Source organism: Benincasa hispida, chromosome 5, assembly GCF_027475165.1.
Source record: "Benincasa hispida cultivar pf3 chromosome 5, pf3_genome.v1.1, whole genome shotgun sequence".
In the NCBI taxonomy this organism is placed as follows: Eukaryota; Viridiplantae; Streptophyta; class Magnoliopsida; order Cucurbitales; family Cucurbitaceae; genus Benincasa; species Benincasa hispida.
Genome location: NC_143482.1, coordinates 46298972 through 46316520, shown reverse-complemented (window position 1 = coordinate 46316520; position 17549 = coordinate 46298972). Strand labels below are relative to the sequence as shown.

At 31.6% G+C, this 17549-nt stretch overlaps 1 protein-coding gene across 2 annotated transcripts; it reads right to left on the bottom strand.

The window, feature by feature from the left end:
* Positions 1 to 8233: 8233 nt before the first annotated feature.
* On the bottom strand, positions 8234 to 13682 carry LOC120077337 (uncharacterized). Of its 2 annotated transcripts, XM_090313720.1 has the most exons (3): positions 13130 to 13682; positions 8897 to 8977; positions 8234 to 8751 (listed from the first exon to the last, which is right to left on the bottom strand). In XM_090313720.1, the coding sequence occupies exons 1-2, from the start codon at positions 13530 to 13532 to the stop codon at positions 8922 to 8924; spliced, it is 459 nt and encodes a 152-aa protein (XP_090169846.1). In that variant the 5' UTR covers positions 13533 to 13682; the 3' UTR covers positions 8234 to 8751; positions 8897 to 8921. The 2 variants fall into 2 exon arrangements, with proteins under 2 accessions (XP_090169846.1, XP_038887147.2); XM_039031219.2 differs by lacking the exon at positions 8897 to 8977 and having other exon boundaries at positions 8363 to 8751; positions 13130 to 13681.
* Between the last annotated feature and the right edge of the window lie 3867 nt (positions 13683 to 17549).

Here is a 17549-nt window from a genome sequence, read left to right as displayed (position 1 = left end):
CTATGTACTTCAATTCTGTCTAGGAACTTGTGGATATTTCTGATGTGGTAAAACCTATAGAACGTAAGTGGATCTACAAGTGAAAACGAGGTATAGATGGAAAGGTGCAGACCTTTAAGGCTAGACTCGTGGCAAAGGGTTATACCTAGGTCGAGGAAGTGGACTGTGAGGAAACTTTCTCACCTACTGTCATGTTGAAGTCTATCAGGATTCTCCTGTCCATGGCTATATTTTATGATTATGAGATATGGCAAATAGACGTCAAGACTGCCTTTCTGAATGGAAATCCTGAGGAGACCATCTACATGGCTTAACCAGAGGGGTTCATTGTTCCAGATCAAGAGCAAAGAGTTTGCAATCTTAATAGGTCCATTTATGGGCTAAAACAAGCTTCTAGATCGTGGAACATTAGATTTGACAGTGCGATCAAATTGTTTGGTTTTGATCAAAATTTTGATGAGCCTTATGTTTACAAGAAAATCATCAACAACTCAGTAGCTTTCCTAGTACTGTATGTCGACGATATCCTACTCATTGGGAATGATGTAGGTTTTCTGACTGACATTAAAAAGTGGCTAGCTGCCCAATTCCAAATGAAAGATTTAGGAAAGGCACAGTATGTTCTAGGGATCCAGATCATTCGGGATCGTAAGAACAAGAGGTTGGCCTTATCTCAAGCATCGTACATTGATCAAATGTTGATCAGGTACAAGATGCATAATTCCAAGAGGGGTTTATTACCCTTCAAACATGGAATTGTTTTGTTTAAGGATCAATGTTCTAGGACACCTCAAGAGGTTGAGAAGATGAGACGGATTCCATATGCTTCAGCTGTTGGAAGCCTTATGTATGCAATGTTATGTACTAGACCTGACATTTGCTATGCAGTAGGGATTGTCAGTTGATATCAGTCCAACCCAGGATTAGATCACTAGACGGCAGTCAAAAAGATTCTCAAGTATCTTCGGAGAACGAAAGACTATATGCTCATATATGGAAATAAAGATTTGATCCTTACAGGATACACAAACTCTGACTTTTAGGCTGATAGAGATTCTTGGAAATCAACATCAGGGTCAGTGTTCACTCTGAATGAAGGGGCTGTAGTTTGGCAAAGCATCAAGCAAGGACGCATCGCGGACTCCACTATGGAAGCCAAATACATAGTCTCTTGTGAAGCTACTAAAGAGGTTGTTTGGCTTAGGAAGTTCCTTACGGATTTGGAAGTTATTCCAAATATGTCTTTGTTGATCACTCTCTATTGTGATAACAGCGAGGTTGTGGAAAATTCAAAGGAACCTCGGAGTCATCGTAGAGGCAAGCATATTGAACGAAAGTATCATTTGATCAGGGAAATTGTGCATCGCGGTGATGTGATAGTCACGATAATCGCGTTGGAGCACAACGTTCTTGATATGTTTACAAACGCTCTCACGGCTAAACTGTTTGAGGGTCATCTAGAGAGTCTGGGTCTATGGGACATGCGGCATCTTGTCTAGGGCAAGTGGGAGATGATAGTGGGGTATAGAGTATGCCCTAGTTTATTGTATATTGTACTATTTTTCATGTATTGTACATTAGTCTCCCGAGGCATTAGGATAAGTGGAAGATTATTAGGATTGGTGTCCTAATTCTCTCGGAGTCTCATAGTTTGTAAATAATTTGTACACATTATTTATTAATAAAATCAGAGTTATTTTATTTGCATTTACTCATATCCAATAAACAAAGATCCGTGGTTATTTTATGTAAACTTAAGCATGTATATGAGATATACAAGTGGATCATGCCTTAGGTAATAACCTAAAAGATCTGTAGTATAAGGATAAAGGAGGGATGCCTTATCCTGGTGACACTATGGATATGATCCGCTTTGTAGAGATTTATAAGTACTACAGATGGTCTGATCCTGACCATTCATGTGGAGATATGCAAGCGGGGGTGTCCTATACAAAGAGTTTGTATAAGACTGGACCACGAGATGATTAATCTCTTTATATAACGTCGTTGATAATTGAGACTTACACCTCACTAAAACGACCATGGGTGACATGATCTTAATCCTGTGTGTTTTGGGAACTCTTGCCTATGAGGGCGGTCCTTTGATTAGTATAGGTGAGAGTGGCCAGATTACCAACTCAACAAGCCTACCTTTTTGGGGATTTGTCTGATTAGGGAGTTGGGAACTCAGTTACACAAAACGGAATTCACTCCTTCCCCGAAGCAGGGGTAAGTAGATAGATTGCTCCCTTAAAGGCTGATTACAGGTCTTGAACATAGTGGTCACATCCTCTCCTTAGAAGACAGAACTCAGTTATAGTAGTACTATGACTTATTGTTCATTAGAGGAACCAGTGATACTTAAGAAGTTAGATGCAACTACAGAGACAAAATGGTAAATTGGCCCAACTATACTTACGAGCGATCTGTGAAGAGTTATCGCACTGTTGATTGGTTATTATGGATACAGAAATATATCTATAGTGAGAAAAGCACAGTTGTCAGTTTTTAGTGGAGTGTCTGGTAGTTAACGGATGGTGGATCTCGTGACTAAAGAGTTTAGTCAGTTATTCACGTACCGTTGGAGCTTCAAGCTATAGGTTCATAAGATCCCCTTGGTAGCTCAATGGATTCAAGTTGAGAATCATATTTTGGGGTTATTTTGAAGTGTTCAAATTAACAAGAGGAAATTCAATTATATGTGATATAATTGGTGTGATGTATGAGATACATCAAGTGGAGGAATTAATGTAAATATGATTTATATTAAGTACCATAAAATAGAAAAAAAAAACTATAGTTTATAAGTTTCATGAGATGAAATATTAAAACTATAGATTATAAATATAATATGATAAGTTGATTATCATAATTATTTATAATATATTAATTATATGATAATTAATTTCTTTTTCTCTAATAACTGATTGAGTGAGAGGTTATTGGGAATTTTATGGTAACCGTAAGATAAAAGCAAAATTGTTTTCCTAAATTAGTGGTTGATCCATTCGGAAATTACTCACGGTGACAAGTTATCAAGTGAAAAAGTTTCACTAAGCGATAGCATTTAGAGACTAAACGATTATGTAGAGTTGACTATACAATAGTCACTCTGCTAATCGTAGCTACATGATCAAATAGCAAAGTCTATGCGATAGGCTTCAGTTTACTAAACGATCGAGTACATCGTCTATACGATAGACCAGCTTCTTATCTCCCACTTGCTCGATTGTAGACTTCTAGTATCTTCCTCAAGTGAAGATCATACATAGCCCACAACTCCTAGATTCTCACACCGAGAATACCAAGGTAACCATTGTAGTGGTTTCCTTACTCAGTTCGTGAATCGAGTTGGACTCGATTGGGTTCGAGGAGCTGTTGGTTGTTCGTGTTGTTCATGTGGTGTTTGTTGTATTCGAGTGTTGCTGTCTATGGACGCAATGTAGATTGTTCGAGCGATTCTTGAAGAATGGTTCTTAAAAGCTATGCATCCTCTATCCATTGTATCATCGTTTAGCATGCTGTAATTTCTATATTTGTATGACCTGTTAGTTTATGTTTAGACTGTAATTGTTTTGTGTTCAATTTGAATGGGATTTGGAACGATCTCTTCCACTGCTCATAGAAATCCTCGAGTTTTATTTCCTTCAATATACTGTTGACTGGTTATATCCAATGGACATAAAAATATATCTTAGTGCAAATAGTGCAGCTGTCGGTTGTTAGTGGAATGCCCGACAGTTAACGAATGGTGAATATAATTAATTATTCACATATCGTTGGAGCTTCGAGCTATAGGTCCCCTCTGTAGCTCAACGAGAATTAATGAGAATGAATTTTTGGATTAATTTGAATTGTTCAAATTAATTGAGGGAATTAATTATATGTGATATAATTATTTTAATTTTATATATGAAATAATTACTATAATGTATTTGATACATTATTATATAAAATTTATTTGAGAGAAATTAAATATTTGAATATGATTCAAATATTAATTAATTTAATTAGATGCACATAATTAAAATTAAATTTATTATAAATGAGATTTATATTAAATATCGTTGTTGAGAGAATTAAATTATAAGTTATATTGTATTGGATACAATATTAAACTATAGGTTATATATTGTATTTGATGTAACATATAGTTTAATATATATTATATGATAAAGTTGTTATCATATAAATATATATTAAAGGTTTTATTAAAATTAATTTTATTTTTTAAAAAAACCAAATAATTTTAGGGAGGGAGTTGTAACTCCCTCCTCTTTTTCTCTCTACAACGTGATAGTGAGATTGTTGGTTATCATCATCCTCTCCATTTGTTTTTCCACAGAAAGACAATACAGAGAAAAATACAGAACTGTTCTAAGATCTCTGAACAATAATCTTCCTCTTCTTTCTTCTCTCTAAAAAAAATCCCTCTTCCAAAATAGACAGAGCCCACACCTCCTAAATTCTCATCCTGAGAATACAGTGGAAACTTCGTGATAGTGTTCTTTTCAGTTCAAGGGATTTAATTTAAAGATCGATCTTCAAAGGTAAGGGTTTTTTAACCCATTTTATTTATTTATATTTCTTTAGCATGTTTTTATCAATTAAATGCATAATAATTATGTATGTTTTTCTGTAAATTTTGGGTTTGAGTCCGATCCCCTTTTTCACCCAAGGATCTTTAATTGTTCCTTTAAGAGAGAGTTTTTTTACACTACAATAAACAAATCCAGCAACTAAAATAGCACAGAGTTACAAAATTCTTGAAGCCACTAATGACCAGTGCATGTGTAGCTAAGTAAGGTGGATAACGTTGAATCATGGTACCCAGTTGTAGTTCTCCAACTCCTACTGTATGGCTTCTAGCATCTGACGTAGTACATCTAGAGCCTTGACATCTTTATCAGAAAGAACTGAAGTAGTATCGATATTGTTTATGGTCCCTCGCATTTTTTAGGTGTCAAGCTTATGTTGATTCAAAAGATTTTCATCCTCGAAGATCAACTTGGATACTTCGGCTCGTTTAGTTTTGATAACTCCCAGCATCGCTAACAATTCTTTCTCTTCTTGCAAAGCTCGAGAATCACGCTCTAATAGTGCTTTTCTCTTAGCAAGGGTACTACTTTCATCATACAGTATCTTCTCCAAGTTAAACTTGGCCTTCTCCAAACGTTGGCTTTTAATTGTTTGAGTCAATTGAGAAGAAAATGATGATTGGAACTGATTATACTTCTCTACATTTCAAAAATATTCATCTATGAGTTGTTTAAGAGGGGGAAGGTTGGCACCACAAATGTCAGAAATTGCTTCAAATATCTCGTGAGTTTATTTTTCTAACAAATGACCTTCTCGAAAGGAGTACGCATGATTTTCATATGTATAGTTTCCCACATGGCTAAGACAGCATGATGTCAAACATCAGAAACTACGTTGGCAGCACAAAATTCGGATACCTCGGAAGCAGCCAAGGATGTTGTTTTATTCACATGTCTTGGGAGCTCTTTGGTCACAAAAGGACGAACCAAAGTCAAAATTGTGCCAACAATGGCCCCAAAACGGCCAGTCGAACAAATGCAAGTTCACAACCATTTGGACTCGCCAAGGCTTTTAAAGTTTCCTTGGATTGTAAGACTTTCTCTATTAAAGGCACGTTGTAATAACCAATTTCTTTGATTAAGGGATTTGAAACTTCAATGTTCCCAACATCCACTTTCTTCTTGGTGTGATAGATGCCTTCAGAGGTAGGATAAACTTGATAAAACTGTTTAATGGTATTCACTGGCAACACTTTAGAAGTACCGATTCTCTCAATGGTTGAGTCGACAACAAAAGGCCCCACTAAAGATCCTTCACTTCGTTGTGCCGCAAGTTTTTTAAGAGAGTTATTCAGAGGTGACTACAAAGAAGAAAAAAAAAAAAAAAACATAAACTAAGAAGATTAAAAGATAAGGGTCAATATACCAGTAAGTTGAGAGCGTTAAGGACCGCTGAATCATTTTGATCCCTTTCAAAAACGTGAGTATTGGTTGAAGGACACCAGGCTTCACAAAATACTCAAACTATATCACTGTTACGATCATACGTGTACAAAGAAGCCATCATTGCGTTAAATAAATTGACATCATAAAGGAATCGCTCATTTCGGCTGACTACAAATTCAAGCCACTTCCAGTAACAATCAGTAAAGCCAAAATCTCCAGGAACCTTCATTATGGCATTCCAACAAACCTTACCCTCAATTATATGACGTTCGAGAGTTAACACTTGGACGAGGTTAGGGGTCTCATCGTGAATGGAAAATTTTAAAACCCACATGCATTCTCCCTGAGTCAAAGGCACTTCCGTTGATAATTTAGGAATAATCATGTTGTTGTCTAAACTTAGCTAGCGATCAGTAAAGAGGCCAGCTAATGACTTTGCCACAAGAAAGTTAAGTCCATCTTTTATTGGTTGACCTCTGTCTCCAAGAATCATGAGGTATCTCTCACCAGATGAGATGTGTTCGGTAAAGTGAACCATTGTTCTATAAAAAACCACCATAAAGAAATGAGTCTTGAATGGCATAATCCAAAGGTAGTTAGATATAAGAAAATAATAATAATAAGAGTAAGCCCCATAAAGCTTTATTATATTCTAAACCCTAGGGGGTTGTTAGACCTTTCCGAGGTCATCCCTATGTTGATCAAATAGGGTTGTTAGACCTTTCTGGGGTCATCCCTATGTTGATCAAAATGTGGCGATGTAATAGGGTTGCTAGACCTTTTCGAAGTCATCCCTTTGTTGATCAATAAGTGATGATGTAATAGGATTGTTAGATCTTTTTTAGGTCATTTCTATGCTGATCAAATATGGTTGTTAGACCTTTCCAGGGTCATCTCTACGATGATCAAGAAGTGATGTAATAGGGTTGTACTTTCCAGGGTCATCACTATGTTGATCAAACAGGACTGTTAGACCTTTCCGGGGTCATTCCTATATTGATCAATATGTTGCGATATAATATGGTTGTTTAGATCTTTCTGGGGTCATCCCTATGTGGGTCAAGACGGCGGTCAAGTAAAAGGGCATCGTTGGAAAAAAAAACTTACCCCTTGCAAAGAAAATAATAAGAAGTTGGCAAGATTAAAAAAAAAAAAATTACTCCCTCAAACACAAGTTAATTCCTGGAAAAAGAATGGGGCAAGTTAGAAAAAAAATAAAATTTAAAATGATGGAAAATGGAAATTAAAAAAAATGAAGAAATGAAAAGGAAAAAATGAAAGAAAGGGGAAAAACATTTACCTTTGTGCACAACTGCTTGAGTTGGGAATGTAGGGTTCGGGGTCTTATTTATAGAGGATTCTCCAGATTTCATGACAAATTAGGAAATCAAGACGGATAAAGATTTGGTTTGACTTATTAGATTTTATTAGATTTTCTAATTTGATTTTATCCTAATTTCGAATTAAATTATTAAAAAAATCAAATTAAGGATTCTACCACTGTCAAAGTTTTTTTTTTTTTTTTTTAAGATTTTATACTCAAATTTATCTTTAAGCGAGATTTGGACACTCAAATTTCATTCCCAAATTCAAATCATCCAAATTTAGCCTCCTATTCCCAAAGCCAAATTAAATTAAGAATGAAATCTCAAATCTATCTCAAATTAAAATTTGGCTATATTCGAAATTTTATCCAAAATTTAAATTACACACGTTAGTATCCTCAAGTCAAATTAAATTAAGGATAAAGTCTCAAATTGATATAAAATTCAAATTTGGGCATCTTCCAAATTTTATCTCAAATTCATCCAAATTTAGGTTCTTATCCTTATTTCCAAATCAAATTACAGGTAAAATCTAAAATTTCTTTCAAATTAAAATTTTGCTATATTCCGAATTTTATCTCAAATTTAAATCAAGTTTAGCTTTTGCCCTCATTCCAAATCAAATTGAAGGCAAAATCTGAAATTAAAATTTGGCCATATTTTAAATTTTATCCCAAATTCTAATACTAAATTCATAGTTTGGTTAGCACATCAAATGGAGCTTAAATCAAGAGCAAATAACATGTATTTTGACTCCAACTTCATCTTTTTCGAGTTTCATCCACCAACATATGTGCATAAGTCTCGAAAATGGACATTTTTTTAAGGAGAAATTTTAGACCAATCACAAATTGTCACGTCATTCACTAAATTAATGATGAAACTCCAAATAATTGAACTTGGGACCAATTAGAAGTTGACATGTGTACCCAAATTGAAGTTGAAAACATGAATTAGCAAAGTCCGATGATGTCACGTATTTTCATCACAAATGTTGAATTGAGTGGAATTAATTTAGCTCAATTTGATATTATAATTTGGGCTAAAGTCCAATTGAACCCAAAAATTGGCTTAATTTAACCCAAATGCCAAAGTAAGTCCAAATCTAACTAATTGGGCCTAAGAGTCAAGCCCATGAACCAACCAAGCCCAAGTTCACGAAGCCCACCAAAGAATTCTATAAATAGAATAGCTCCCTCATTTGTGGGGTTGGTAATTCTCACTCTAGAAAGTTTATAAGAAATTCTCTACAATCAGAATACACCTTGACTCCTGAAGTTGACCGCACTTGAAACTGAAGTTGTTTGGAGATACAAACGTTTTCCAAGATACCAACTTCAAGAACATCAACACGCTCCGCTTCCATATATCAAGCATACCCATTCAACCGAGAGAGAATCGGAAGATGAAGTACTAGAGATCGAAACACATCCCCATCAAATCTACATCAACACAAGTTTAACTCCACAAACTAAGTGTATCTGAAAACCTCGTGCAAACAATAAGATTTGGGGTTTTTTTATTTTTGAAAATTAAATTCATAAATACTTAGTTTAAAATTAAAAAATATATATTAAAAAAACTCACAATTCTATAGAAAGCAAGTAGCCTATTAGCTTAATTGGTCAGAGCGTCGTGCTAATAACGCGAAGGTCATAGGTTTGAGACCTGCCAATGTTAACACAAATTTTAAAAATGAAATATTTGTCGAATGAAGTTTTAATCAACAATACAACTAGTAGGTTTAAATTCTAAAAGTAGCATGAAGTTTTAATTAATAAAACAAATTACGAGCATGAGACGTTAATTCCAATAAACCCTCCTTTAGTAATCTCTCTCTCTCTCTCTTTTTTTTTTTTTTCTGAAATCATGTTCATAAATACCACTTCCGTGAATAAATTTCCGTTGTATTATTATCGAGTTTAGTAAAACCCTAAAATACCAATTAGCTTTATTGTTTAGAACATCAAGCTAATAATGCAAAGGTTGCAATTCGAAGACATACATGTCTATAGAAAGACACGCATTAGTGCATAACTAACTAAAGCTTAGGACCATGTTGCATACGATCATTCTATAATATTAATAGTTCCTTTTAACAAATTTACAAATAAGTATTAAACATTATGCAATCAAGTCTTATACATGCTTAGTGTATTTAATATTTCCACTCACATGTCTCCACACATATAATTAGGATAAAATCATTAGTAATATTTACAAGAATTGATGTTTTAACTATATTACGAAATAGGACGCTAAACCATATATTCATATGTTATACTCTTTAAGTTACACTTGATAATGGATATTTCAAAGTAAAAATAATTAAATAATTAGTTTATAAATAATAAAATATAGATGATGAGATTTTGAGACATTCCAACATCCTAAAACTATATAGGAAAATATAACAAATGAAAAATACTTGGATGCATCCTAAACTACACCTTTTTTTTTTTTTTACATAATCAAGTACTCAATTACGAGTTGCTACGTCTCAATTTATGAGTCGATCACGTCACCGAAAACCTAATTAGTGCAATCCAAAAGAAAATTTTAGGGCAATTGCTAGTTATGTGAATTTTGTACACCATGTTCAAGATCTTGTGGTATATCCATGGCAGTGGACTTGGAAAGATGTTTCTATTTTCACATGAAGAAAATACACCAATCTAGGAATCATTTTATTTTTTATTTTTTAACTTTTGAAAACTAACTTTATTTTCTCTCGATTTCTTACCATGATTGGCCTATTTCTTAAGTAAAAGAGTCAAATTCTTAGTCAAATTCAAAAAACAAAAACAAATTTTAAAAAACTACTTTTTTAAATTAAAAAATAAAATAAAATATGACTTGATCTTTTAAAATATTAATAAAAAGTAGATAGCAAAGCAATAAATTTAAAAGTAGAATGAGTATTTATACATTTAAATTTTTAAAATTAAAAACTAAATACTTATCAAACGGAAATTAAAAACTTTCATTGGGAATGTGTCTTCTTGGAGGAAAAAAAGCCATTTGGATGAAATTGAAAATGAAGATGCATTAAGGAAAGGAATAGAATAAACCATTTCATGAACAAAATTATTATAAAGTTAATATATTTGCCCACATATTAATTATAAAGTTAGGAATTAATTAACTTTCACATCATTTTTCGTTAGCCAAACTTAATAAAATTATTAATCAAATTTTAAGAATTAAAACGTCAATTTTAAAGGTTCACAGACTAAATAGAAACGAAGATCAAATTTTGAACCAAGATTTTATTTTGCCCCATATAATAATAACGAAGCTCAAATTTTGAACCAAAATTTTATTTTGCCCCATATATTAATAACGAAGCTCAAATTTTGAACCAAGATTTTTATTTTGGCCCAAATAATAATACAGAGACGTGTAAAATTGGAGTGTAGCAAAATATTTCTTACCGTTTGGGCCCACCACATTCAAATAAAATGGTTCAACTTTTTGACCCTTTCCAAAAAAGCAAACTTATCTAAATATAATATAAATTTAAATACATAATAATGGGAAGGGGAAAAAAAATAACATAAAGACCAACTTTTAGCCGTTAAAAAATTTGTAAAAAAAAAAGTCTAGAGAAAAGAGTTCTTTATTTCAATCTTTGGCTTTCAATTTCATATTATACTTTAAATTTAGATAAGTGTTACCTTTTTTTTCAGTTACAATTTTAAATTTATAATAAATTTATTAATGAATGAGATTTGAAATTAGGTCGAACGATTAAAAAAATGAATTTACCACTATACTAGCTAATAATTTTGATATTATGTTAGTTATTTGCATGATGTTATAGTTCTTTTTCTTTTTTCTTTTTTTCTCCTTTGGATTTTGTAACAAATGTACTTAATAAGATTAGAAAGTTTAAAAAAAAGTAATGGAAATGAAAATTGTATATTTAATTAATTTCATTGCACTATAAATCAATATTTAATTAATTTCATTGCACTATAAATCAAAAATCTGTCTTTTTAAAAAATTGGTATAAAGTTCTGAAAGACTCGATAAAAGTACATTTCCAGGCTTTCTAGAGGAATAAAAAGTTTTTCAAGAAAAGGGGAAAAAATGGTATAATAAGGAAGTTACCTTTTTGCCCTTGTATTTTAATTATATATTAGTCATCTTACCCTGCATTATATGCGGTGCAAATGACAATCCGTTTGTAAATAGTTTTTTATAATATACTTAATGGATGGTTTTTTTTACCTATAATACATGGATAGAAGATCAAACCTTAAATCTTAAAGTATAATATAAATTGATCTATCATATTAACAAGATATTTGAATATCTCATACATTAGGACTTTTTTGCAAAATTAAAAGTTCACATAAATTTGAATGTTTAAAAATCAAACCTGTCAATTTATTTATTTAAATAATTAAACTTTTCTATGTATAGAAAAGGTGTTTCGCTCTCTTGTTATTAAAATTCAAATAGTATTGTAAAATCAATTTTTAATTGAATTCGAGTATTTAAAATCCTATTTGATAGACATTTTGTAAATAAAATTTTGAAAACACGAGATAAAGTTGTATTACATATTTTCATATACGTGTTTAGTAGCAAATTTAAAATTTAAACTCCAATTTAAATAATTTTTTAAAATATATTTAAAAATATATTTAGATACTCACTCAATTCTAGATTGAATATAAATTATTACTCGTGGATTTATAAACTTTTTTTTATGTTGAAATTTTTGTATAATTATTATTTTATAATATCATATAATATATTAAATATTTTAATTTAACAAAAAATAATTTCGTTTATAACCTGAAATATTATATTTGTTAATGTTTTTATCATTTTCAATATAATTCGGCATTTTAAAAGTTTGAATTCAAAATCTAGATATACTGAAAATATAAAAAAATTGTTTCTAGAATTTAACCCGTTTAGATCACAAAATCCAAAAACTGTTTTCAAAAATAGAATATCAACTGTCAACCAAACACATATTTTAAATTCAATTAAAATACTTGTATATTTTGAGCTAAAATTTAGTCTAATAGAGCATAGCTCAACTAACATAATTGATCGTTACAATCCTATAACTTTTATTATACTTTAAAAAAAAATTAGAAAAAAAGGTTCAAATTTGAATTCCCATATGGCAAAACTCAAAATAATAATAATAAATAAATAAAAATAAAGGTAAGGATTTAAAAATTCTTTACTAGATATGTAATTGAAAAGGGGATGTAAACATAACAAAAGAGTCTCTTGCCTTAGCCAAAATTTTCATTAATGAACAACCTAATATTTAGCCATTTGAATATAAAAATGACACCGATAAATATCTCAAAATTAAAGCTGGTTGAAATCTGAGAGTTTAGTTTATTTTTCTCTAGCCAATGCCATTCCAATAGAAGGTTTAAAATGCTATTTCCATTCTATATTTTTTTTTACTTTGATACATTTGATTTTAAATTTTATATTTATGTATTTTTTTTAAAATGACCATTTTAGACCCTTTATTTTCATTTTTAATAGACCAGAATGTATGACTAAAATTAATCAAACCTGAATTAAAAATTAACATCTTCAAATAAATAGACCAAAATTAATCAAAATCTAGTGTTTAAACCAAAATAAAACAAGGGAAAAAATCGAAGCAAGAAATTAAAGAAATCGGACGATTTAAATTGCATATAAAGAGAGGTGGGAGGAAAAAAGTAAAGATTCATTCATCCACCAGATAGGATTTATAAAAGAATAAAAATTGAACCACAAAAAAGAAGAACAAAAAAAAGAACTTTACTCTTTTAATTAAATCTCACGACTCACCGCCGGTTCCAGGGGGCGCCGACTGCAAATTCTCGCGTTTAACATCGGTATCCACGACGGCATCGGCATCGGCACCTTGCTTGATCTCCGGTGGTGGCCCACCAAGCGGTTCAGCCACAGGAACAGAATCGAGAAGCGGCGGGCGGCGGAGATGCGGCGGAGGAGGAGGAGGAGGGTCGAGGGAGCCGTCGAGGCAGGAAGCACATTTCTTCTCGATCCAATCCTCGACATCGTAGTGGGCGCCGTAGCCGAAGACAGGGCGGCCAGAGCAAAGGCGGCCAATCATACCGGCAATGACGCCGAGGATGGAAATGACGGCGAGGACGGCGATGAGTGGGCCGACGGAGGCGTGGGCGGAGTGGAGGGACGGCGGGGGCTGGAGCTGGTCGAGGGGAGTGGACATGGGTGGAATTAAAATGAAGCGGCGGTGGCAGCGGCGGCGGCGGAGGAGGAGCGGAAAAGGGAGTTTTGGTTTTGGGTTTAGAGAAAGAGACAGATGGTTGAGTGATGTCGGAAGGAAGTGGAGGACAAGTGATAGACTAAATACGTGGCGTCACTTTATGGCCGCTCTGAGTTATTTCATTTTATCTATTTTTTTCATTAAAATACAATTTTCGTCTCGATTTGATTGAATTTTTGTTCGTATACTATCAATTTTAAAATTAGAAGTTCCATCCTTATATAAAATTTAAAGATAATATTTTTTCTTCTTAGATTACAAGATTTACATTTTGTTACTTTCACGTTTTATTAAATATTAATATTAAAGATGAAAAGTGAGTATTTAATGAAAAATTCTAATAAAAAATGTGAATTTTTTAACATAGAGACCAAATTGAAATAAAACTCAAATATCAATGGTAAAATTGTAACATTTTGAAATCTGAAGACTAAAATGAAACCAAATTCACAATTTTATGATTAAATGTATAACGTTTTAAACCCTACAAATCAAATAGAAACTAGATCTAAAACCTAGAGATCAAAAGAATTTTCACTAAATCTTAAATTTAGTTCTTCGATTTTTTTTTATTGAAATTAGTTAGATATTGATGATAATTTTCATTTAAGAAAATATAAAAGGTGAATAACATTTTGAAATTTATAATAGAAAGACTCATAAATAGTAAAACGTTCATATAAAAATCAACCTAAACAATTTGTAATGACTGTTTAATGACTAAAATTAGGAATTTAAAGTATGTGAGTTGAAGTTGGACATGTCTCAAAATATAGGTACTAAAATTGTATTTTTTTTAAAAAAAAAATAATACTATTTTGGTTTTGATATTTATAATGGAGTTTTTTTTTTTTTTTTTTGACCTCTTTGAAGAAACAAAAGGCCGCACAACCTACAAAGTTACATCAAGGAATAATAATGAAACAAACACTACGAGTAGGGAGAGAGGAGAAAAGACAACGTTCTTTTCCACTACTCCTTTCACGAGGGAATGAGTCAAGAAGTTGTGACAACATTTAACATGGAGTAGGAAACGAACCTTAAAACAAAGTGCAAGGGATTTAATCTACTTGATGAAAAAGGAAACCCCAAAGAGGTTGGCATATTTGTCGTCGAGGTGATAAACAACCTCAAAACAATCCGATTCGACCATGATCTTCACGACATTGGTAGAAAAATGTTACTCAAACCGTCATGAATAACCATTACTTTAAGAACCTTGATATTGTAACATTCATGGATTTTCTTGAAACCAACCAAATGAATACAAACCAAGGTGGTCTCGAAGAACCCAACCCAAATCTCTAACCTTTATTGTAGGACCTCATGTCGTGTTATAAAATATATTATGGTTCTACTTTTCATAAAATTTATTTTGGTCAGTAGAGAGTGAAACCAATTTGATTTTCTTAGAGAGACAGTAATTAAAATAAATCGAAATTGGATGTAACAAATTGTATTTGAACTTTTTTTTAATTTTATTTTGAGTTTGATGAATGTTGTATATTTGATTATGTGAAGTTTTGAAGAATACTCAACTATTATTATTATTATTATTTCAATAAATACTCCAAGCCTAATAATTATTTTGGTTTTTCGATCTTAAAAGTTGAATGACAAATATCTATAGTTGTTTGTTTTATTACTTACATTTTAAAAATGTTCAAAAAACCACACTAAATTTCAACAACTAAAAAGATATTAAATACTATGTCTAATTTGAAATTTTGACTTTAATGGTTTATGTTAATCAATGTCATTAACTAATTAATGACATGACATTTATTGAAAGAGATATTGACATATCTGGTGTGACATGATATGTAGGTAGTAAACGATAAGAGATCGTTAAAATTCGTTATATAAAGTTGAGTAGCATGATGTATAAAAAGAAATTTCATACGTTATTTCGATAAATTGCATGTGTCAATCTTATCTAATCTAAATATCTAATTATTTATATTATAACTATATATATCTATCTAGACCTACATACATACATGAGCCATGGCCATGGAAGGTTTGAGACAATTTAGCCAGATTTAAAATGTATCATTAACTTGCCATCTAAAACTCACTTTTTGTTTTCTTAATTATGAAACATCTGGACTCACTTTAAAACCTGACACATCCCTCGTGTATATATAACTCCAAATACTTGTGTATACGTCATATCTACTTATTTCCACAAAACTAAAAAAAATATGAAACAAAAATAAAACATTATAAACAAATACTTCTAAACCACTCATGTGTTTGGATACTTTTTCTCCATATTATTTTTATACGCAAAATTATTTGGTTTGCTCTACACAACAAATATTTCTACGAATGTAAAATTACTATTAAGGATGGTTAATAAACACTGTGATCGATGACTAGAATCGTGGATCAACAACTGGCAATTAAGACTATAAATCAGCGATTGATGTTGGGATTGGTGTCCTGATCTCTTAGAATCTCGTAGTTTGTAAACTTGTACAAACAAATTGTTATTGATAAAATAATCGTTATTTTATATGTGCATTAACTCAATTCAATAAACTAAGATCCCAAATGATTTTATGTACCTTAAACATATATGTGGTGACATACAGGTGGATCATATTTGAGTAATAACCTAAATGGTATGTGGTATATGGATAAGATTTGGTGCCTTATTTTAGTGACACTACAGATACAACCCACGTTATAATTGTTACAGTTGTTATAAAGATTTACAAATAATCTGGTCATCATCATTCATGTAGAGACATGTGTGAATGGGGGTAAGAGTTTGTATAAGACCGAACTACGAAATGATTAATCTCTTTTTATAACGCCATTACTTGAAGAGACTTATATTTTACTAGTATGACCATAGATGACTTGACCTTAATCCTAAATGAGTTGTGAACTTTTGCCTATGAGGACAGTCATTTAATTTTCATGGATAAGAGTGGCCAGATTCTCAGCTCAATATGCCTACCATTTTAGGGATTCATCTGAGTAGGGAGCAGGGAACTCAACTACACAAGATGAAATTCATTTATTCCCTTTGTTAGGGTAAGTAGATAGATTGCTCCCTTAAAGGCTGATTTTGAATATTGAACAATGAAGCCCTCACCCTCTCACTGGCCAAAGAGGAATTTAGTTATAGTTGGACTATGATTAATCGTTCATTAGAGGGATCGGTGGTATTTCAGGAATTATATGTAACTACAGGGGTAAAACGGTAATTTTGACCAAGTTGTATTTACAGGCAATTTGTGAAGAGTCAACGCACTATTGATTGTTTATATCTAATTGACACATAAATATTTTTACAGTGCGAATAGTGCAGTCGTCACTCTTTAATGGAGTGACCGACAATCAATGAATGTTGATTAATTTGATTAAAAAATCTAATCAATTAATTTCATATCATTAGAGCTTTAATCTATAGGTCCAAGGTCCCTTTGTTAGCTCAATAAGGTTAATGAGAATCAAATTAATTTTAAGATTATTTTGAACTGTTCAAATTAATTAAAGGAGATTAATTGTAGACGATACAATTAATATAATGTATGTTGATACATTTTAATATAAAATTTAGTGAGAGAAATAAATATTTTAATATGATTCAAATTAATTATATAAATATGATTCATATAGAAACTATAGGTTAAATTTAACATGAATATGATTTATATTAATATTATAGGTTATGAGAAAATATAAAGTATAGTTTATATCATATACAATATAATGAACTATATGTTATATGTCATATGTGATATACATATATTTTAGATTTAATTATATTAAATTGGTTTAATATAATTTATTTTTGAAATTTTGAATTCAAAATTAATAACTCCCTGGGAGGTATTGTGGGAGGAGTTATTTAACTCTCTTATCTCAATTAAATGATTGATGCAGAGGAGTTAGGATCGTGAGAATCCAAGTGTTGGTTTTTCACATGAAATTTTTTTACAGGAG